The following is a 23,576-nucleotide window of genomic DNA, read 5'->3' as shown; positions in this document are numbered from 1 at the left end:
CATGGGGAACAGAGAGCCATGGGGGGCAGCGAGCCATGGGGAACAGAGAGCCATGGGGAACAGAGAGCCATGGGGGGCAGCGAGCCATGGGGGGCAGAGAGCCATGGGGAACAGAGAGCCATGGGGAGGGGAACAGAGAGCCATGGGGGGCAGAGAGCCATGGGGGGCAGAGAGCCATGGGGAACAGCGAGCCATGGGGGGCAGAGAGCCATGGGGGGCAGAGAGCCATGGGGAACAGAGAGCCATGGGGAACAGAGAGCCATGGGGGGCAGCGAGCCATGGGGAACAGCGAGCCATGGGGGGCAGAGAGCCATGGGGAACAGCGAGCCATGGGGAGGGGAACAGAGAGCCATGGGGAACAGAGAGCCATGGGGGGCAGCGAGCCATGGGGAACAGCGAGCCATGGGGGGCAGAGAGCCATGGGGAACAGAGAGCCATGGGGAACAGAGAGCCATGGGGGGCATAGAGCCATGGGGAACAGAGAGCCATGGGGGGCAGAGAGCCATGGGGGGCAGTGAGCCATGGGGAACAGAGAGCCATGGGGGGCAGAGAGCCATGGGGAACAGAGAGCCATGGGGGGCAGAGAGCCATGGGGAACAGAGAGCCATGGGGGGCAGCGAGCCATGGGGGGCAGTGAGCCATGGGGAGGGGAACAGAGAGCCATGGGGAACAGCGAGCTGAGCTGCAGCCCGGGCTGAGCTACACCTGCTCCCGCTCTCCCCATGGCCCCCGAGGGCTGGAGGCACGCGGAGATGAAAGGCCCTAGAAATGCCACCTCTCGTGTTATGGAAACAAACCTATCTGTCATCTGAGCTGCAAAGCTGAGCAAAAAATCCCGTCTGGTGAACTTGAAATATGCCAATACTTCACCTGAAGCGGCCGCAGCTCAGAGCTTACCATAGCCCAGAAATAGTTTGCCATCTTGTGCCGGTTTTGAAGTACTGCCCATATAAACAAATCCCTCCAAGGATTTTCGCTTTTCTGGTTCATGTCCAAGGGCCCAGGTAATCGCTTTGTGTTCGTTTTGTCCTGAAATATGGTTTGTAGAATTTAAAACCTGATTCATAGTCTCGCTCCGTGCAAATGACGTGATCCAAGACGCTCTCGGCCTCGCTGGCTACTTCATATTTCTTTGACTTTTCAGTAGGACATCAAGGTAATTAACTCGTTCTGTAGTGAGTTAAAGGATCCCTGTGCCCCTGATAGAACCCAATACGTGTGAGAACATTCTGGATGAAAGGGTGACTCCATTGAAGCCAATGCTAAGGTTTTCATTGACTTGATTAAGGCCAGGGTTTCACCACTGGTGTGTAATATCAGACAAGACAAACCTGTGATTAACTAATCTGAGCTTGCCTTCAATTACATTGGACTCTGCTCGGCTGCCACAGAGGACACAGCTTCAGAGAAAAGGGAACAAAAGGCATTTTATTTCACCAGAAATAAATCTCGCCGAGGCCCTGTACAGGACAAGAACAGAGGACATCAATACCCCTTTTTATTCTTTCCTTTGAGAAACCTTGCCCTCATGCAGAGAGCAGTTTAAGTAGAACACTGCTTATTCCTTTAGCACTTGATAAAAAAAAAAAAAAAAAAATGTCTAGAGGAAGTGTAGCCACTTAGGTCAAATTCTGAATTTTAAATATATTTAAAAACTACCTTTTTATCTGTTGTGTTGGTTAGAAGCAGCCAGGGTGTATTTATTTTTAATTAAACAGGGTTTTGTGAGAATAATTTTTTTTTAATAATTATGTGACTCTGTTCATATTTATTTTAATGGTACTTTTGGGGGATGTTGGGGGGTGTTTCTTCAGTTTGTAGTGAGCTATTGAATCAACTGAATTGCATTGAAAACCTCAGGGAGACAAAGATATCCTGAAAGTCTCATCTTTGTTCCTAACTTGAAAAAAGATACACAATTTGGCCGCAGTGATGCTGATATCCCAGTACTGTGATGCTCTTTCTGGTGCCAATGACAATGGAAGAAGCTTTAAAAGAATAAAAGCTGGTAGACAGCAGGAGCTGATCTCTGAATTGGGTCTTATCTACAGCACTGGGCTTTAGCTCACCTGCTGCCAAATGCCAGAGAGGCTAAGTGAGGCTTTGGGGGAAAATTTTTATTTCTGGCAAGTGTGTAAATCTGGAACATGCTCAGTGACTTCAGAGGTATTGTCTCAAGTTGTTCATCCTTCTGAATGAAGAAACCCTGAGTAGATTCAAACTTATATTTTCATACTACATACTACTACTAATTAATTTAACTAGGCTTTACCAAAGCAAAAGTGATTTAAAGTCTCAAGATTTTTTTTAAAATTAGTTTCTAATTTTAACAATTTTTAAGGTATAATTAGAACTGGGAAAATACCAAAAGGCTTGGTTGTTATCAGTTTGTCTGAAACAGAACCCTACTGAAATATCTTGATACATCTTTGTTTTGAAACCTTGTGCCCAAACCTATTTTCAGTGCTTTTGCAAGAACTTTGGTACTTGGGCTTTTTAATGTTAAATACACTGTCAATGTGCAAAAATGATGATGCAGCTGTTGCACCACTGTGAAACACCACATTGGTACCCCCATCACATATTATCCTTATCATATGTTGGCCAGCACACTTTCCAGGGCCACGTCACACAATTGTTCCTATTTCTTGCTCTGTGTTCTGGCACTCCATAAAAAGATGAAAATGATCTCAAGGTAAATATCAAATACTGGATATTATTGAATATCAATACTGAGTATGATCTACTCATACAGAGTATAAATCTGAGAATAATTTGTGTACAAAGATGACCATTTTCAGACCCGGGATTGAAAATCTCCATTTCCTGCTTTTCTTTCTCCTAGAAAAAATTGCCCTTCCAGTACTACTTCTTGAAGTTCTGTATGATAAAAGCCCACTAGTTTTATGTCTAATCCCTCCTTAGTAAATATAAATCTTATTTGTATTCCCCATACATCTCTAACTAAATCTGCTCCCTGCCCCACCGCTAAGACTAGACCTAGTTAAAATTGTACAGATTCTGAATTGGAGGGGAGCAGAACTACAATGCAAAGTTGAGACTCACAGCCTTCTTCTTGCCTCCATGTCTGAGCTCTTGATAGAAACCTTTGCATGCATCATGAAGAAAATCCTTGAGAACTCTAGAGACCTCACTGAGAGTGAAGAGGGGGCACATCTCCTTCTGCTCGTTTTGCTGCTGACCAGTCAGCCCTGCCAAGGTCAGTTTGCTTTCTTCATGTTTCTTCAAGAGAAGTTCATAGAGGAGACATTTCTGAGAAATGGAACAGTAGAGTCTCTGTAGACGACTGTAGGTCAGGAATTCATATATGTTAGCCCCATTGTCAATAAATAACTTCACGAATTCTGGTTTGTTGTTGACCAGAGCATCCATCATCACTTCTTCCAGGTCACAGGACTAGATTGATGAAAGGGGAAAAAAAAAAAGCAAGCCAAAAAAGGGAAATTTTGGGGGGTTAATCATGAATGAATGATGAGAGAGGTAAGATTTAACATGAGGACATGCACATTTTGTCTTCCACCAGTCAACAGTGAATACAATGAGAAAGAGGTGGAACTCTCTTCATTTTTCTCTGGCAAAATGTCTATGCCAGCATTAATATTAAAACATCAACATAAACATAAACTGTGTGCTGTAGGACTTGATGTAAGGTACCCACCCCATTGGGTATTTATATAGCAGTTGAAAGCAGTGACATTTTTCATGCCACCTTCTTACAGTGGTATCTGCCTGCTTCCTGTGCTTTGTAAACTTTGGTTTGTTTGCTTTAAAGGTCTATACAGAAGAGGAGAGAGATTGTTGCTCTCCAACAGCACAAGAAAGAGAAGATGACCACTGAGGTATTCCTCTGTCTTTAGCCATTATCATATGGGGGGAAGAAAGACAAACAGCCTCAGGAATCATAATACCCCTGCCTAAGCAGAGTGTATAGAGGGTGTTAAAAACTGAAGCCATCTTTTGGGATGTTGCAGTGTCCTGTACACATTGGAATATACACTGAGTGTCCTCTAAGGCAAAAAAACCTCGTACCTTCCACTCCACGTCCCCATTGAATATTTCACTTTTAGCAATGTCAACCCTATTCCAGGCCACTGCCAGTTTCAGTTCATCCAGATATTCCTTAGCCTCCTGGCTCTGACTTTTACAGGCTGGAAAAAAATAGGAAATGCAAATAAAGTCAGTACTTGACAGTTATGTTTCATTTAATATAGTATTGGTACTTTGATTAGCATTGCAAGTTCTCCTTCAGCTATCACAGATCCATGGGTTGCTTGACCAGAAACCCTTCACAGCAATGTTTTCCTACGTTAAGAAATACTAATATTCAAAAATGTTATTTTTTTTCTAGATGAACTCTCTATTTAAAGCATTAAGTTTAAATGGCTTCTGGGTATTGAGAGGGACCCTGGCCCGCAGAAAACAGGGGACAGGACTGGCTGTTGGTTTTGCCTTGTGTCAATTAGCACATCAGGAACAGAATGTCTTTTTTTCCCCCCTTCCCATGCTAAGTTTAAGCTAACACAAACCATTAAGTTAACAGAAACCGAAATAGATGGCAGCACAAGTAATGTTTTCTTTCAGAAGATATAGTGGAGATTTCTTATAGGAGAAATAGGTTGTTTCTGAAATAAAGGTGGTTTTTGTCTACATGTGAGTTTTGGCTTTGTTTTCATGGAGTTTTTTGAATGGTTTAATTGGAATAATATACTGCTTCTGTATATTTCATTTCTTTTATAACCTCTGTTAATAACAGAGGCAAGTAATGAAATAAAGGAGTGACTAAAATAGTACCATACAATAGCATGAGATTAAAAAGCAAACACTAGTTTAAAGAAGGCTTACAAGAGCTACAGTAACTACCACAGTTAATTTGTCAATAAACAAACATAAGAACGGTGCACCAGAAATGAAATCTGATCCAACAGTCAACTGAACTTGCACTGAAAAAAGAAATATATTTACGGCATAGAAGTCAAAGAAGACAAACATTACAATGTTTGTTTATTGTATCTTACCTTTTACTAAAGCTTTTAGAATGACTGTGTCTAGCTCTTCTGAACCATCTTGTTCAAAGTTGTGCAGAGTTAGAAGATTCTGGTGTGAAATAATATTCTGAATCTATTTAGACTCAAAACAAAAGTAATTTTACACATTGTCCTTTGGATGTACATTAGTGCCCAGATGCCCAGTGGAGATCACCCATACAGTATTTCTCAAAGATATATGTTGTAATTGGAAAGCTGAGGTTTGGCAAGAAGGCAAACATTATTAGTTTCTGATGTATAAAGAACTCCTAAGGCAAGGAGGGAGTTATGCCTTTTCCAAGTGACCCACCAGGACAGGAGGAACAGAACCTGGATATCCTGAGAACCAGAGCAGTGCTTTAATTAAAAGATCCTTCCTTAACTTACATTCTTATTTGACTCAAAGTCACGTTATAGGCAGCATACCACTAGTTTCATTTTACCTCATCCTGCTTTGACATTTAAGTTTTGTTCTCTGAGTTGTTTATTTAAAAGCATAGTCTCTAACTCTTCTCTGAGTAAAAGTCCTCAAATATTGATATATATACAGTACTCTTTCCTTCTCTATTTATTGAGTTTTCTTTCTTGCAGTGCAGCTGCACTGGGACTTTGTGAGCCTCTGGCAATATTGCTTCTGGATGCCTTTCATCCCCTTTTGTGATCTGGTGAAGTTCTTCCTAATGGAATTAGTATGTGGAACTTTTAAAGCTGAGGATTACAGCAGGGAATGCAAAAGAAAAGTGGGCTAGGTCAGGTGGACTTGGTTTATCTCAGAGGCACCCAGCACTCTTCAGTCTTCACACAAGGACAATCTCAAAGTGGGTATTTGTTTCTAAAAGGCTTATGCAAGTGTACCCCAAGACAAAGAGTAATGAGGATCTCTGAATCTGCTTTGTCTTTCTGTTTTAAGAACAATAATTCTTAAAGACCAAGTAACTGACAATAGATAAGATAATTTCTAAACACGCCTCATTCTACTTAATTTATTCATGCTTATCCACAACTAGGTTTCCATTTAACAGCTGTAGATCATGAATTAGGTCTCTTCTGTCGCAGCTGCACAAGCTCCACAGCTGTGGATATAAATAATGCTCCTTGTCCTACAGAAGGACTGTCGGGTTCCTGGATGCTGGCTGTTGCTTGAGGAAGTAATTGAGGAAGGACAGAGCCCTAAGTGTTCAGCTGAATTACTGGGGCAACAAAGTAGTTTGCAGGATCAAATGACCACTTGATTTTTAATGCTAGAGAGGCATTCTATGACACCAGTGTCAAGGCACTGGAGTTCCCAAAACTTCTGAGCTGCTTCTTGCCAAACCTGTACTGAAGGGGCTACCAAAGCTACAGGTGTTAGGAGACAGCTTTGTGATCGTGATGACTAATCAAACATGCAAACTCACTGTCACTGTCCACTGGAGAATGTCCTTCCACGAGAAGCTCTCTGCAGGGAATTTCTCCTTAAATTGCTTTTCAACAGCTTCTGGCATGAGAAGCTGTGGGTCATTCATGAATGCAGCTAAGATGTCAGCTGTACCTCCAGACCCTGCTAAGATAAGCCAGGGAGCAGAATTTTCCAACCCACTGCAAATTCTCTGTAGTTTAAAATAGGAAGTTTTTAGAATTCATAAGTGGAAAGAAAATGTTATTCAAAAGAAGGGCTTCTAGCAAGCCAGGAATAAATGTGTCTCTAAGTCAGATTCACTATGGAATCAGTCCAGACTCCTCTAAGCTATTAAGATTTTTTGAATTCTGCCGCAGGTCATCCATGTATAGGCCTCTGATTATGCTGCTTTTCATGACACATCTGCTGATTAACTAAGCAACCTGATTTGGACAAACAATGCATAAAATTTTTTTTGACCCTGACATTTTTTTTTCCCCTGAAGTCTCTGTTTCAGCATAGTCAAGTGCAAGAGTAACCCTGTGCAGAAATTATCAGCAGGCTTTTTTGTATAGGCCTTTTTTTTTCCTGTCTGCTAAACCTGGCAATATGTTCTGAAAACCAGGAATTTGCCTGTGGGAATACAACATTGGACTACAGGAAAAAAAACCCAAAACCACTGAATCATTGCAACTACAAGAGTTAAAGGCTACTAATTCTATTACTTGTGAAATTAGAATGAGTCAGGCAGGTTGTTGAGAGAGGAAAGCAGAGGCCATGGCATGATAATTGCAAAATTGTCCATTTGCAGCCAGTCTGTTTCTTCCTCTGGAGTTATACAAGACTGCATTGATTCAATTGTGTTGCAGGGGCTTTTTTTCTTTAGTTTAGGTATTGAGGGTTTTTAAAACTGTTCGTAGTCTCTGCTGTGTATTATCCATTTTAAGAAATCCATTTATTGAATTGATATTCTAAAAAAGTGCAGCCAGTTATCCATTCCCAGCACATGTCAGTTTAGAGCAGCTCCAGCCAGTCACTTTTTGTCTTCCAGTCACACTGTTCTGTAAAACTTTGTAAAGAGGATTTACATGTCATAACATGGGATTTTTCTAAACCAAAGATATAGGAAACACTGCAATATTTAGCTTCTTATGGAAGAAAGCAAGCAAGCTCATGAGGTGACATAATCTTTGTTTAAACACTGAGATTTCTAATATGAGTATGTGTTTTAGTCCAGCTGACAAAAGTTATGACAAGATAGGAGAAACTGAACCTAGAAGGCATCCTTGGAAAGGAGTCATTATACTGAAAGATGTGATCAGGTTGCATGTCACAGTCTCATCACTTGGAAACATTAAATTATAGCTAAATTATGTCTTTCTAAAAGATTTCTAGACTGAGAGTATTATAAAAAAGAAAAGTAAAATAGAATAAAAATCAAAAACTATCTCCTTGTTAACAGGCTCTTTGAGGAAAAGAATCAAAACTGATCCTTTGCTGAAGAAGATTTGGGATCATTACTCATTTTGATCATTTTGATCATCAAATGATCATTTGGGATCATTACAACACTCCCATATTCAATCCTACGATGTACTTTTGCTCATTGGAACCAGGACACTCCCATTTTAAATGGCATGTCCTGCAAACCTGGTCTTGTACTTCCTCTGAGCTCTGGGACAGACAGTTGTGTCATTGTTGCTGAAGAGCACTGCAAGATTCCTCTCCTTTTTTGTGGATGTTCTCAAGTAATAACACAGTATTTCTGTTTTCCTAGATCTGGAGATGGTTTCTGTGGGTTTGTTTTGGATTTGGATTCTTTCTTTCCACTGGACAAGCTGGCAATGGAAGTTTTAATGATCAGCTTGTGCCTGTTCAAAAGGAAATATTTCTCCTCAAAAAATACTGGGAAATTTAGTATTAACAGAACTCAGTTCTTAATGGTGTATAGATGTGAATTTTCACTTTATGTAAGGTGCCAATGGATGAGTTTGTCATCCAGCCAAATTTTCCATTAATTACTTGGCACCAGTAAATTTATTTTTCTAAAGCTGGAAACAGCTTCTTACCTCAAGTGTGCCTGGTCCTCCATTTACCAGCAAGCAAAGCACAGGGATCTCGATGCTACCTGTTCCTGTGAAATAGATGGTTTAATTTTTTTAAAAAAATTTAAAAAGTAATAGCTTCCATTGAAAATATTTCTCCTTTTATGAGAAGATGGCTCTTTTGGTCTCTATGTGAACCCTGCAGAAGGCAGGCAACTGCAGAAAGATGTGCAAAGGAAGAGAATAACACTGTGACCCAGCAGATGGGGTCCTGACCTAGGATTCAGGACAAAGGCACCTTTGCTTTGGAAATTTTTTGTGAACCCAGGCAAGCAGTCCAGGCTGTTCTGACCTCAGCTGCAAAATACGGATGCTGGCACCTCTGTGTGTCATGTCACTGCTGGCTTTTGAAGTTATTTACTGCAGGGTTGTCAGGTTGGGGAGCAATGGAGATGCATTAGGGTGCAGCAGAAGGCTGGTGGGTTTCCAGGAGGCATCTACCAGTGTTTATAGTAAGACACAGTTAGAGGTGAAAAGCTCTCAGTTTGTCCTGCGTGTTATGCATGTGCCTAGGGTGTGCTGGAAGGGGGACTGGAATCCAGGACAAAAGCATTAAGAAAGGAGGATTTAAAAATATGAAGAGTCTGGCTATGAAGACTGGGCAGGATGAGTCAGATTCAAGTTGATAGGAACCATATATTTATTACTCTGCTTAAACAGCTTAAAGTTGTATTTGCACAGCCTGGTGATGTGTGGTGATTAATAACAACACAGTCTGACACTTTAAAAAGAAATGCTAATGAAATATTTAACATGCCATGGTATCAGGGGAAGAGATGAAGTCAGGATCCCTGTCCTAAGCCATCCTCCCACAGGGGCCCAGATAGTTTTGGATGGCTTTTCCTTTAAATGCTGAGCTCTGTAATGCAAAGGTGACATAGATTGGCCTGAAGGAACTCAGTCGAAACAGTAATATGAGATGAATGCCTCTTTCAGCTGGAAGATAAAAGACATTTGGTTCAAATAATTTTTTGATGTTTCCCTTTGTAGATCTCCCAAAACTCAGTATGGATCTCTACTTGCTATTTGTTGTATCTCTTTTGGGATGACTACAGAGATAAGGTTGGACTGAGCTGTAGTCAGGATATGGTTGGCAAGAAATTTAATTTGTTTTAATGAATGGCATAATATTGTTACACCTCTCTAATATGGTGCTCTTTGAAGAGTGACCTCTGTGCCTACAGGTTCCTCAAGGTATGATTAAGGCTACAAATATTCTTCACTTACCATAGATTTGGATAAAATTTAGCCAGAGGAGAAGTCAGGTGGATTCTGACTTTACACTGCTGGGAAGTCCTCAATTGCAAAGAGTATTCAGTATATAAAGAATTTCCTCTAAAAGTCCTCTACGTGTGTTTTTTTGTTTTGTTTTTTTTTAATAGGGAAATTCTGCATGACCTTATTAAAGTATTTCACTTCAGTATAGCCACATAGCTTTGCTCAGCTTGTTTATAAATGAGCTTAAATGAATTACATTGGTTTTGTTTATAGAAGATAACACTGAATTCAGTATGTTCCAGCAAAATATTTGTCATATGAATCAGCATTCTTTGTCAGAATTATGTTCCCCTGAGATTTGTTCAGTCAGATTTGGTTTGTGAGCAGAAAGTGGCTGCTTTGTAACTCCCAGCACTGCAACCTCAGGCTACCCTTACAGCCTGCCTGCTGCTGTTCCTGTCTGAGTAAGCCTCTTCAGGTGCACCTGTGCTCTCAGGTACCTCTGTGCCTCCACCCCATGGGCTGTGTAAGTGGATATTCCACTGATGCACACAGCTGTGAGCAAGTGAGCTCTGCCTCCCGTTTCAGCTGAACTAGCACTGCATGTATGACAAAAACAAAGCTAAGGTAAAAGTACTGGAAAGGAGTGCATTATTTCTTTCCACAAATAGCAGTAGGAGACCTGCCCAATACTCAGTTCTTATTATAAAAAAAAAGGTCACAGAGATTCAGATGGACTTTAGATGCTACGGTGTTTACCCTGGATAAGATTTTATCCTGAAATAAAAAGGGCTTAAAATATTTCAGAGGGCTCTGGAACAAGTCTTTTCTTCCAGTGTGCAAAAGAAAATGTGTGAGAGGAGATAAAAGTATGCAACTATGACTATCAATCTCTTAGAACCACTGGTAAAGGCACTTGAAGCTGGATTTATTTTCCATATGCTGTCTTTTAAGGCAATTTGAGCTGTTCTTTGAAGATCAGCTTTGAGCTACATTTAAGGAGATGCAACAAAAGTCCAGATTTTTGGTTCAAAGAGCAGCTTCCTCAGCTTCAGAAGTTACAGCCGTTCGTCTCTTACACGATGACAAATGTGTTGACTCGGTCTTGCCTACGTTGGCCACTGTCTGACTTGGGAGCTGGAGTTCCCTGTGGTAAGGCCAGGGGCAGCTGTGCTGTCAGTGTTGTTGACACTGGGTGCCTCCTGAGACCCTGCTTACCCCCATAGCCCGTGCGCTGCTCCGAGATGTACTTTTCCAAGGTGAAGAGGAGCTCAGTGGTTCCATCCGGCTCGTCTGGTGTGGGGTGGTCCACCAAAATAAAATGGGAGTGGTTGTGATCCAGGGAATAGGGTGGGCCTTGGATGTTGTCATCTGAGTGGTAGTGTACAAGACTTTCGCTCTAGAGAGAGGAGGGGAGATGTCAGTGCACTCTGCAAGGCCCAGCCCGTGTTTTAATATCCTTCCTGTCCATTTCTGTGCTGTCTGCACCCTGACACCACCTGTGAGACACTCGCATAGACCCTCAAAAAAGGGCGAAGATGGAGAATTGTTCCTTCTGAAAGCAGCCAGATTTGGCAGGACTGATAGCTGGGGTCCCTGAAGCTTGCCTCTTGGCCTCTGCAAAATATAGTGGTATCAGTCATCACCTCTGGAATGCAGGTTTTGGAACTGTTTATTGGACAGGAGCCATGAGACCTGATAATAGTGTTTGGAGATGTGATGCCTCAGCTGGTGTAAAGAGGGGCAAACTATTAATTTCAGTAGTGTTTTGTCCATGTTTAGGCCTGTGAATGAGTTAGCTTACTCCATGTCCCTGTCAATTTATACACAGCCTTACTTAATTGACAGAGTTGTATGAAATCTGATGTTTATTCTCAGTTTGGAAGTTTCTTTCTAAAAGAGAGAGTGGCAGACAGATTTTAGAAAGGGGAATCCTTTTTTATTTTGGGTGCGTGGTGTGATACCTTTAAATTATTTATTAATGTTTGGTTTTTTGCATAACCTCATCTTCTAGGTAAAACAGAACCCCTCCTACAGACTTTTGTCCCAGTATTGCACTACACATGGGCTTCTATACGTACACTTTTTCAAACTCCCCTTTCTTTCTTAATACAGCTCTCTTTCTCTCTGTTGCCCATCCACTTTGATACATCATTTCAGGCTGTAAATGTCTGATTGTTCTTTTTAATTTTCATAATCATTGTCCTCTTGTAAGCAGGTAGATTAACACTCTGTTTAAAATTTGCATTTCCTTCTCTAATGCCTCTTTTCCAGTTCCTGCAGTGTTGCTGGGCCAAGCTCAGACTGTCAGCTTGGCAGCTGCCACTGTGTATTGTATTTTCCTCACACTAAAAAGCAGTAAACTTGCATGTTTCTTACAAATGTTGAGTGCCACAAATTTCTTTCACTTTCTTCTCTCTGTCTCTCATTCCTTGGGGAAATCTTCTTGATGTAATTAATTTCCTTCAGATTTTGCTTTGACTCAGGGTGTGCCTCTATTCTGCTGCCATGTAACATTAAGCCTCCTCACCAAAGATCTGGCCTTTGATTAGGACCTGGAGGCACAACAACCAATTGAAAAAGGCCTTTGGGAATTTTCCTCTTTATTCTCTGAAAATGTGGAACTGATCTTTCAATGATGTTTAAAGCATACCATTAACACAGAAGAGATGGGTGGGATCCATTGATTTCAGGGCTTGTTTTTCTCCTTGCTAGTGTGGGTTGTTAGCTCTATTTTATACAACAAGCTGCTTGTGTTAGTGCCAAGTATAAAGAGAGCTGGGTTTAGATCAACATCCCTATCTGTAGTTCCTTTATCTTAAAGTTACTGACTGAAATCCAAAATATCTTTGGGTGGAAGCTGTGCCAGAAGTCATAGGGTCAGGAATGCTCTCTGCAAAACATCCCTTGACAAAGAATTTGGGCTTTAGTTGAGGGGGAGAAAATAAAAAAGAGTGCACTTGTTTTGTAGCTGTTGATAGGGAAAGATCCAGATGCATTTTGATCACTTAGCCTAGACGGGAGGTGAAATAGTTTGCATTTACAAACTTTCCTAAACACAACGAACCAAATTCTTTCCTTTGAGACCCTTTTGGCTGGGTTGCTGCACAAATAGGTTAAAGTCTTCCAGCTAAAGAGTCCCACCTGGCAGAGCACACAGGTAGCTGTAATTGGCAAAAAACCAACAACATCAAAAAAAAACCCACAAAAAACAAACCAAAACAACAAAAAAAAAATGCCACAAAATGACAACAACAAAAAAACCAAACCCAAACAAAACAAAAAACCCAAACAAACAAAAAAGACCAATGACAATAATTTGTCAATGACAATGACAATAAATTGCTGGTATGGTCTGCCAGGCTCTCAGCTTCTAGCTGATACTTCCAGGCCTGTGTGAGGGTGTGAATTCAAAGGGCTGTCCCTGTCATTTGTTCCTTCAGCAGGGAAGTAAAACAGTACAGAGAAACTGTCATTCATTGTCATTAAACACTGATTTTATTGTTATAATATTCTACTTAGCTTGGACTATATATCCAGTGACAGGAAGGGAATGCTGTATTTTCTTTTGCTCTCCACATCTCTGTGTATTCAGCCGCAACACTTTCAGCAACAGTTTTGTTGGGTGAGGTTTTTTGTTTGCTGGTGCATTGTTTTTGTTTTCTTCCCAAGAACTTTGATCCCCTTGACCCAATTTGAGAACTGCCTAGAACTCCCCATATCTAGGTGAAGTCCTGCATAGCTGGTATTTTTGACCTGTTGTATTGAGCAAGTTTTTTGTATTAAATACCAATTCAGTAGCAACATGAAGCCACTTGAAGGAAAATTTGTCCTGGAATATTTATGTATGGTGTCCCATCATATAAAATATGCTTTTTGCAGTATTTATGTACTAGCTAGGAGTAAGTGCTTCTGCAGTAAGTGGACTAGGGAGAAATCCATGAAAAGTCCCGTATTCCAGGATATTTTCTTGACGTTCAGCCCTGTGCTGCTCTCTGGGTTAATGTCTAATGCTGCCACCCTCTGGGCACTATCACATGTGTGAGGACACAGACTCATCCAACAATCTTTGAGCTCTGTTTCTGTTTTCTCCCAAAACACAGCTATAATAAACCCCACTTCTTTTTGTTTCTTTGTTTAAAGTTCTGTGAAAGCTGTTGTGCCAGCTGCTTACAAATTTTGTAAGGGTGCGGCTTATATGCGAACAATAGAATGAGAGAAAAATACCTTTGTGTTTTCCAGAATTTCTCTGTGCTGGATTTTCCTGAGTGAAGTTATTCCTATGGCAACCACGCTTAGTGTGGATGAGGTACTAGCCAGGGCAAGATCTCGGACTGCTTGCACTAAGTGTCTTGTTACTCCTACACGCAATGCACTGGTGAAAATCCAGGCACCTGAAATTGTTTTTAAAAAGCAGTTAGGTAATTTCTTTGTATTGCAATGTGTTTGTGTGTAAGTAACATTACTTGCAGTACTGGATTTAAGGGTTTTTTTTAAAAATAGATAAAGTGAAGACAGGTCTTGATGGATTATAACTTTTAGAACTAAAAAACATGCCAAGTACATAAGACTTTAGTAAGGAAAACAAGAAGAAATGATGAGCTCAAGCAAACACTCCTCACATATCACATGATGCAACATTGCCATCTTTACTGTGATATTAATGTGCTGTCTACATATGAGCAGAAACATCCCTGTTCCAGGAGGGTCTGAGTGTTTTACACGGAAGAGGAAAGGGACAGAGTCAGGGAAGCTGTTGACTTGAACTGAGGCCTAAACAGTCCTGTGCAATTACATCTTAGCTGAGCTTAGAAGAGCTCAGGCATAACCTGCCTAATCTACAGTTTTCCCCTGTTCTTGTGGATGTGTGGAGGGTGAATTCTTCAGGATAATAGAATTTACAGCAGTCTTGTTACAGTGACAAGGAACCCTAGGTAAACAGCAAGCTGGCCTTTTTCAAATATGTAACATAAAGAAACTCTTGATGGTACCCAGCCTGAAGTACAGAAGGCAGATGGAGATATTCTCTATCTGTGTGGCACAAAAGTACCAAAAACAGCTCTGGTACTGGGCTGTCTCGTTACAAAACCCCAAACTGGTACAATCTTGTCTGGAACAGTGAAGCTAAACCAAGAGCTTGCTGTGAAATGATATTCTCACTGTATTTTCTAGGTGAGAAGGCAAAAATTCTTACTTTTGACCTAAATTCATTCTTGTTGAAATCAAATTGCCCTGCTCTCCTCAGAATTATTTTGTTATGGCACAAAACAGGGGCAATTGTATCTGGTCTCATTTTGATGTTATCTTTCTAGAGTCACCTCTGAGGGAATAATGTCAGGTAATTTTACACAACCAAAATGGTTACCTAGAATAATTTGCTTTGAAAGAATTTATTTTTGCTGCTATAATACAATTGCTTTCATTTGCAGAGGTATTTACATGGAGGTCACATTCAGCAAAGTCTTGAATTTTCAAAATAATCGTGTGAGCAGTCCCATTGTCATTACCAGATCACTGGAGGCTAGGGGTGGGAATCCATCAGGAATACAAAATCCTTCTTTAAAGACTAAAGCACTCACCTGTGCTTTCAGCTGCCTTTATAAATCCTTTCTTTAAGGTGTCCCGTAGCCAAGGCTTCATCTGAAAATTTTCTTCTCCCCCTACTAAAGAGATAACCAAATTGGGAGCAGGTAGCTTCCATTTGTTGAGCATAACTTCAAATATAATTCCAGGGTGAATGGTACTCTGGACCTTCATAAACTTCAACAAACACAAGAGAAACCAAATGAATAACAGCAGGACAGAAAAATACAGTAGTCTGTTCATGGTAAATGCAGAGGGAAATTATAATCAACTTGGATATATAAAAAAAATTATTTGAGCAAGATTTAAGAGATAACTAAATACTTGAATTAATTTAATTCAGACTTGTGTATAATTGCCATCTCACTAATTGGGTCAGCTCCATGGGCTAGTTCTGTGTTGCAGACTGACAAATCATGCTCTCCCTTAGAGCTTCCTCTTGATCTGCCTTCAGTTTCACGGCAGCCTAACAAAGCCAACAAATTTTGTGGGTGTTTCTTGTTTCTGCAAAGGCTGAAATATTTGCCTGATTTCACATCTGTTTTTCGAGGACACGTTAGGTGAATCTAGTGCTTCTTCCAGTTCTGTATATATTTTGGTTTTGTGCTTAAGACTTTATGATGAAGCAAAACCTTGAGGCAAATTTTAGGAATCCCTAGGAATTCCTTCTGCTCTAGTACTAACTTGTGCATGGGACTACTGAAGAGGTGAGTTAGTCCATATATACATCCCTCTCTGCATATCAGCAGAACAGGGAGAGAACTTTAATGAAAACCTTGAAACAGCTCAAAAATATGTTTAAAATGTGAAAATCCATAGTGATTCATTTTTGGTGGGTTAAACCAGGGAGAGGATACAAAATGAAGGAAGCAGGGCACATAACTGATTTTTCTTTCAAAGGGAAAAGTGATCACCTGCATTTGTATCATGTAATTGCAAATCAAGTGATCGATTTCTGAATATTAAAAGGACATGGTTTAGACCACACTCATGTTCAGGAAGGCATGGTCCCTCCTTGGGGTATAATGTGATGCCTCACTCTGTGGCACATTGACCCCCACTGTTTCCTGCTAAGAGTAACAGCTGACCAACAGCAATACTGTAAAAGGATTACAACTCCTCAGTGCCCATACCTTTCCATGTTTCTTCCCAGAAGCTGTGAAGTCTATTTCTCCTGTGCAGTATGGTAATTCTCTTTTGAAAGCTTCCTCTTTGTCACTGCTGCAGAGCTTGGTTTCCATTTCTTCCACTGAATCCATAAGGTGACTGAGCACCAGTGGAACAGGATGTTCACTGGGATGAAAGTTGGCAAGTGCGAAGCCATTTAAACCCAAGAGGCCACAAAATCCATTAAAATATATCTAGATGAGTTTTTAGTCTAATGTTTTCCTTTTTTTACTATCATGCCTGTAATGTTCAGCTAAAATTGGAGGTCTTTGTACCAAATGTCAGATGCTGTATACAGAAGGCAGATTCCACACCAACACTATGCAACCTAAGGTATCAAAAGGCATGAAGAAATAAGGCTTCCTGAACTCTCATTCAGCAGACAGAAAGTTGAGTTGCACAAGTGCAAGACCCTGCAATCTCAGAGTCCAAAGGTGACTCTGATTCTACAGAGGAGGAGTTTCAGCCGCCAACTCTTTCAAGCAAGAGTGGAGCAGTGTCAGCGAGTGTGTGAGTCATGGTTTCTTGCTGTCACTGTGCCTCATGCTGCTCTGACCTATCTTACCTGGCATGAATGCTAAATAACCAAGTGGTGACGTTGTGTTTGTCTGGAGATGCTTTAGGAGAGGTTTACTCTGCTTCCTGCAGGAATAGGCTGTTTATTTGTGAGCACAAGTATTTAAGGCCAGGCTGTCCTAGAGCAAAGGTCACACAGCAAGAATTGCTCTTCTGCATTACATGAGACACTGGAAAGGTCTGACTGCTTTTCCTATGTTCCAGTTTGACTGAACTGACAGAATTATGATCTGAAAAATGCAGATTTGAACTTGTGTGCTTTATTTCTATTCTTTTCAAACAAAAGCAATGAAGTGGCTCTCTCCCCTCTGCATTCAGCTGCATGTTGAACTGCACAGTCTTTAAAAAAATCCTCGTGACACTAAGCCAGCAATGGTAATCAACACTGGATTAATTTTTATTTTCTAGTCTGAGAGCTTTGCTGTGGGGTTGAGAGTGGTTCAAAAGAGCGAGTCTCGTGTGGGTCTATTAGGATGTTCCAGTAGAGGGAGCAAGCCCTGCAGCTGTTCCCTTGGGCTGGGAAATCTCTGGGGAGCCTGTGTCCAGGCTGTTTTATCACAGCTGCCCCTGTATTTTCATCTCTTCTCCTCTGTTTGCTGTGAAAATACTGTTTTTTCCTACGGGTGGCCTTTTTCCCTATGACCTGCCTCTGAAGACTGGCTATGGACCCACTCATAATTTGTTTCTCCTGCAGCTATGTCACACTTCTGTATCCACCCCCAAGCTCCTGTCAGAGATCGCTTACTTAAAGATTCTCATTCTCCCCGCCTGCATGCTGCTCCCTTCTGGAGAGAGCAGTGATTTCTGTGAACACCGAGATAACACACTGCTCTGGTGAGAGTCTTACCTAAGACAACTTCTCTTGGATCTTCAATAGTGGAAGTCACAGCAAAGCCCACCTTTTTCTCTGTGTCCACTTCTCCACGGGAGAAGCAGCTTTATCTCCTAAGAGTGTTGGAAAGAATATTCTGGGAAAAAAATAGTTCAGATAGAGTAATAATAGCACATTACTTTTTACTTATTTATGTAGAAATCACTATCTGGAACTTAATGACAGAACAAAGGATTTGATTGGAAAAAAACTATTCAGGATTGAATTTCCAGGATACTGTGGTCATTGTTCATCACTGTCCTAGATAGTACAGATTTATTTATAGCTACACACAAGCAATGAACTTGAAATACACAGCAATTTACAAAATAATCCAATGGTTAATTTGTCCTCAAGTGGTTCATTTTAAGTCCAGTTATCTGTGAATTCCCTTTTGGAATAAAGACACTAGGCTGCTGAGATTTATAGAGAACATTCTTGCATTTGGGTAATTAATTTAGTTTTGTTGGGTTTTTTTTTTTTTGAGAAATAGCACATTATTTTCAGTTTAGGAATTCAATGGTAGTGAAAAACAGTGTAGGAGGCAAAAATAGGTAAGATGCAGCAGCTTTGTTCACAAGCTTTTATAAGGCTGGAAAGTGAGGAAAACACCTGTTAACTGGCAGTTACATCAGGAAGAACTTCTTTGCTGTGTGGGTGACCGAGCACTGGAACAGATTGCCCAGAGAGGGTGTGGAGTCTCCCTCACTGGAGATATTCAAGAACCATCTGGACACAATCCTCTGCCATGTGCTCTGGGAGGACCCTGCTTGAACAGGGAGGTTGGACCAGATGCCCCACCATGGTCCCTTGTTCTGTGATTCAGGTTTATTATGAGCATTGCAAAATCAACAGAAGAATCCTGGTGCATGAAATGTGTACATGTGGTTCCTAAGCACATCTGATGTTTCCTTACCTCCCTCTGGGAGCTGTCTCAGCTTCTGCAGTGTGACCTCTCCCTGTCAGGGGCAGAATCACCAAACACTGTGCAGATCTGCTCAGGGGCTGCACCTCGCCTTGCCACCACTTTACTCTGCAGTGCAGCATCACTGCACACCCATCAGTCAGCACATGGATTGCCTTTTGTCCCTGATGTGAGCTCAGCCCTGTCATTTCCTCCTGGATTGTCAACACTTCTGTTCTTAAAAAGCATGTGGGTATCTCACCCAGAGTCCTCTAACAAGCAAAGTAAGCATGTATCAACAAACTATGCGATATAATTACGGTTTTTCAGAATGTCTTTCTCCTGTGTTGAATTCAGCCTTGTTTGGCTTGGTTTTAGCTTTCACATGGGTCTCTGGTGGTTTCAGGGCCTGCTGCTCTGAGACTTGAGGCTGTACTAGATTGCAAGTGTGTCAGGTCACGGTAACTGGGTCGGATCTCTGTGGTGGAAGTCATGACATACCACTGCAGCCAGCTCAGCCCTGGCCAGCTTCCGTCCCTGGAACGTCACAGAGTGTGCTTTAATTGCAAGGGTCTGGGACAAGCCTGTGCCTTGGGAAAGAACAGACAGGCTGCCAGAAAGAGGAGGAGAGTCTAGCCACTTTTTGGATGAAAACCAATGGGGAATGATATTTCATAATTTTCTCCCTTTATGTATACTGGTTTTGACTAAACTTTTTAGAAATTTCCAACATTTATTTTATCCTGTTATTTCAAGGTTTTCCTCCTGCATTATCTTAGAGAATGTCATCGTATTAAATTTAATTAAAAGATTACTTAAATGTAAGAAGTCTGAGAAACTTCAGGGGTAAGGGCAAAAAAAAAACCTCACAAAAATCTTGTCTGCTGAAACATGTGCATTCCTATTTTAAATTTTGTGTATACATCAAGCAATCTTACTTTAGTTCAGACTTAAGTACATATATTTCTATCTAGGCTGCTGCTACATATCTAAGTTTGTAGGTTGAATTCTGTCCTAGATGTTCCATTGACTACAAATACAAACATCTGTGGAAAGAATGTACCTCTAATGATTACCAGATTTGAAATATAACCTAGAAAACTATTTCTAACTAGTGAAGCAAGTTAAGACAATTATGAGGAAAAGACAATTGCCAGTTCCACCTACATCTGGAAATGTGAGTCAATGTCATTTACATAAGGGATGGCATGGTTAAATCATTCCAGGTGTCAGCCAGTCTCATGAATCATTATTTCTTTAACCTCATAAATGGGAGTTGTGAGAGTTGTACCACTGTACAAACTAGTGATGCTGGAGCATAGGTCCTAATGCTTCTTTACTCCTTCCTTTCGGATGGTCCAAACTTCTGATTTCAGCACTCGAAAATTCTGGGATGTAGGAAATTGTCAGGCAGCAATCACTTCAAGGGGCAGTTTTGGTGGCTCTAGGGAGCTCCAGAGGGAGAATCCTTGCACAGATTCCTTCCTAAAGGACTTAGTCAGAAAAAGTGTTGAGATCAGAGTCACAGGGAAGCATTTAGATTCCTGTTCCCTTCGTTCTGGAATTTTCTCCTGCCTGTCTCTGCTTCTTCTCCTCCCCCTCCGCCATGCCTTTTCTCCTACAGCTTCTCTCCTTGTATCCCCCAGCCTTCCACTGTCTCTTTCCACCCATTGTCACTGCCACCTACTCCTCTGTGAATGTGCATCTCTGCTTCCTTGTGTGGTAACACAGGACAGATTGCTCACCTCCAGAGGGGTGAGAAGAATCTGGGTCTGCTTCACCCTTCCCTTAGATTTTAACCAGGATTAGGCTGTGTCCATGAAAGGAAGAGAGGTCAAATTTGGGGCTTTTGAACACGTCTTTTGAAAAGGTCCCAGTCAAGGCATGGTTTGACGTCAGTTGTCTTCAAGGGCAGTGGTTCCACTAAGAGAGTAGGCGTGCAGCAGTCTCTCATGACTTAGAAGTACTAAGAATTCTCCTTCATACCTGAATGCTGATCAGCAGGCTGGGACACACCCTGGCTCTGAATAACATCAAATTCCTCCACCCACTCAAGGTCTACATTTGAATATATAGGTGAAATAATTAAATATAATAATGCAGTATTGTTGATGTTAAACCAGTCACAAAGTCCCCCCTCCCCTTAGCTTCAGTGGCAGATAAGGCAAACTTACTGATTTATAAACTCTCAAGTATGCTTTCATGTAGAGCAAAAGAGAACTACACCGGTTCCCATGTCCTTACTAGTGCAGGCTGAGCTAACAATCCCAGCACAAAAGAAGCCTCAATTATTGGTCAGAAAAAAAAGAGGTCTCACACTAATTGAAGTGAATTGGAGAAACCAATACCATGAATTTCACTTGAGCAGGAACAGTCAGCTTCCAACACACGTAACGAGATCCCTTTTGCTAAACTGCAGCCCTAAAGGGAAGGATCTGAGGGTTACAGGCAGAACAGACATGAGCAGTGCTCTGCTGCTCTTGCAGGAGAGAAATGACACCTGGAACAGCATAAACAGCCCATGTGAAGTCACTCAGCTATTCATCAGAGCAGCTTTATCATCTTTGGGTTTGGGTACCAGGCTTCAGGGTAATTATGGACCAGCTGGAGAAGGTTGGAGCTGGAGCAATAAGAACAGCAGAAACCTTATGGTAAAAGAGAAGGAAAGCTTGGACAAATTAGAATTGTGCTACCAAAAGCAGGTAAAAATGCAGAGAGGAAAAAAGAGAATTTACTAGTCTACCAGTGCAAAAGGATGATAGGAAAGATTTGCCGTTTGTATTTGTGGTTAGGACAGAGAGGAACAGGCTCAAGGGAAGAATGGTGTCAGGGCTGTGCAGGGGTACAGTAGTGACCGCATTCTGAGAAAGACTTCTTGGAAAGAATGAAACCCTTATTCTGCTGGGCAGGGAACAAGGAAAGCAACCAGACAGCAGCTCCTGATTGCAGTGGCATCTCTGTGTTGTGACCCAAAGAACTTGACCTTAAAGCCTAAAAGCTGGATATGCAACTGCAGCTCTGATCCTGGAGATACACATACACTTATGTAACTTTTCCAATGGAAATGCTCCTGCTGACTTTAGTGCAAGTACTCACTCCAGGAAAACTGCTTCTGTGAGTTCATTGGGCCAATGCCAGCAACAATGTAATGGGATTATTTGCTTCAAATAGTGGCTGCATTTTCATTGCTGAATTGAATTAAAACTTACTAAATATGGACAAAAAAAGCTGATGCAGATGATGAGAATAAAGACTACGAGAGAATTGAAGCACAGTAAAGACTGCAAATTTCATATTCAGTTTCAGCGTGTGTTTGAAAAGTGAATTGGATGGACTTTAACTGGTGTGCACATTTAAGTGTGAAGAAACAAAAACAGTACTTAAATCAGGGTTAAATGCAGTGGAGAAAGGGAGATATAAGAAGACATTAATTAGAATCCAGGAAGGGAAAAATATCTATAATTGTTGGTGGAATATAAAAATATAATGTGAAACAAAAAGATGTATTTGGTATGGAAAATAAATGTATATATATCTGTGTGAGAAACTGATGTACGTACATCTGAGTGCAGTCGTAAACATTATCTTAATTATATTTATGCTGCAGCTTTGGAAAATGTTTGTCAGGAATGAGCACATTGAAATTCTGATAAGAATGCATAAAACCTTTCTGCATCACAGCCTAATGACAAGGCAGAATCATCTGCTGTGATTGCCAAGGACTTGCTAAATAAAGCACAAAGACCTGGGGGTGGTAAAATACACCAGCAGAATCCATGGCCAGCTGTCCTGCACAGGGCTTTGTCCTGCCTGTAGCAAATAAATCTCTGAGAATGGCACAAATAACAAAGGGGACAAAAGAAACACGACTGTCAAGACAAGTCCAACTTGCATTGTTCTGTGCTACACTTCTCTCATGTTCAGACAGGAGGGCTAAGGAAAGCCATTAACTGCCAGAGATGAGACCTGGAGGGATGCAAAAATAGCCTGTGGAAAGGTTTCTCCATAGCTGGGCTAGGACGGAGACAGAGAGTGGCTAGTTCAGGTTGATAACCTTGGGAATGTATTCAGTAACCAGAGTTTTTATGAGTTTGCAGACAAAGGGCCAGACAAGAAGTCAGGAACTTGAATTAAAATCGTGGGGGGAAGTGAAGCATGGAAGTGTCCTAGAAAAATAGAAGGGGGTTAAGTTTCCAGGTATATTTTTGTGAATTGGCCCCACTAGAAGATTTTAAAAGCATCAGGGTTGATAGTTTCCTTTCTAGAATAGCACTTGCTAAAGAATGTTTTATCAAGTAATTCCTCTTTACTGTGTCTGTGCATAGTCAAAAATCAGAGCAACTGAATGAAGGAGGGAAAAAACAATTTAAAAATCCCCATCAACAAAAGGAAGCTATAAATAGATGTGTGGGAAGAGTCTTTTTACTGAAGCAGTGTAGGCCTTGTTTGAACATTTTGAGGGTATGGCTCTGGAACTGGATCCTCCCTGTAACTGCCAGGAGGATGTGAAGGTAACCAACTGTTGGAAGGAGTCTTCTCATTGTTTTCCAGGAGAATGGGTAGTGCTTTGGTTTGGTAGGGTTAGCACCGAGTCTTTAACAAATGAATGCGCAAAATGCTAGTGCAAATATAGGTACTTGGTCTTTTTTGTTCCTGTCTTAATTTGCTTAACAAAGTAGAGAGGACCAGAGGCTATTTGAATAATGTACTTTTAGTGAATCTGCAGAAA

General features: G+C 41.1%; 1 protein-coding gene across 1 annotated transcript in view; it reads right to left on the bottom strand.

Moving 5' to 3' along the window:
- Positions 1 to 16,616, bottom strand: part of TRPM5 (transient receptor potential cation channel subfamily M member 5) — a 37,594-nt gene extending 20,978 nt beyond the window's left edge. The window contains exons 1-10 of the mRNA XM_023929019.2: positions 16,463 to 16,616; positions 15,326 to 15,506; positions 13,974 to 14,140; positions 10,965 to 11,145; positions 8,493 to 8,557; positions 6,443 to 6,634; positions 5,037 to 5,139; positions 4,051 to 4,169; positions 3,067 to 3,417; positions 898 to 1,029 (exon numbers count right to left, since the gene is read on the bottom strand). Coding sequence (XP_023784787.2) covers positions 898 to 1,029; positions 3,067 to 3,417; positions 4,051 to 4,169; positions 5,037 to 5,139; positions 6,443 to 6,634; positions 8,493 to 8,557; positions 10,965 to 11,145; positions 13,974 to 14,140; positions 15,326 to 15,506; positions 16,463 to 16,588 — 1,617 coding nt within the window. The 5' untranslated portion in view covers positions 16,589 to 16,616. The remainder of the gene's footprint in view (positions 1 to 897; positions 1,030 to 3,066; positions 3,418 to 4,050; positions 4,170 to 5,036; positions 5,140 to 6,442; positions 6,635 to 8,492; positions 8,558 to 10,964; positions 11,146 to 13,973; positions 14,141 to 15,325; positions 15,507 to 16,462) is intronic.
- Positions 16,617 to 23,576: the final 6,960 nt, after the last annotated feature.

Source organism: Cyanistes caeruleus, chromosome 6 (genome assembly GCF_971803275.1).
Source record: "Cyanistes caeruleus chromosome 6, bCyaCae1.hap1.1, whole genome shotgun sequence".
In the NCBI taxonomy this organism is placed as follows: Eukaryota; Metazoa; Chordata; class Aves; order Passeriformes; family Paridae; genus Cyanistes; species Cyanistes caeruleus.
This window is presented reverse-complemented; position numbering and strand designations above follow the sequence as displayed.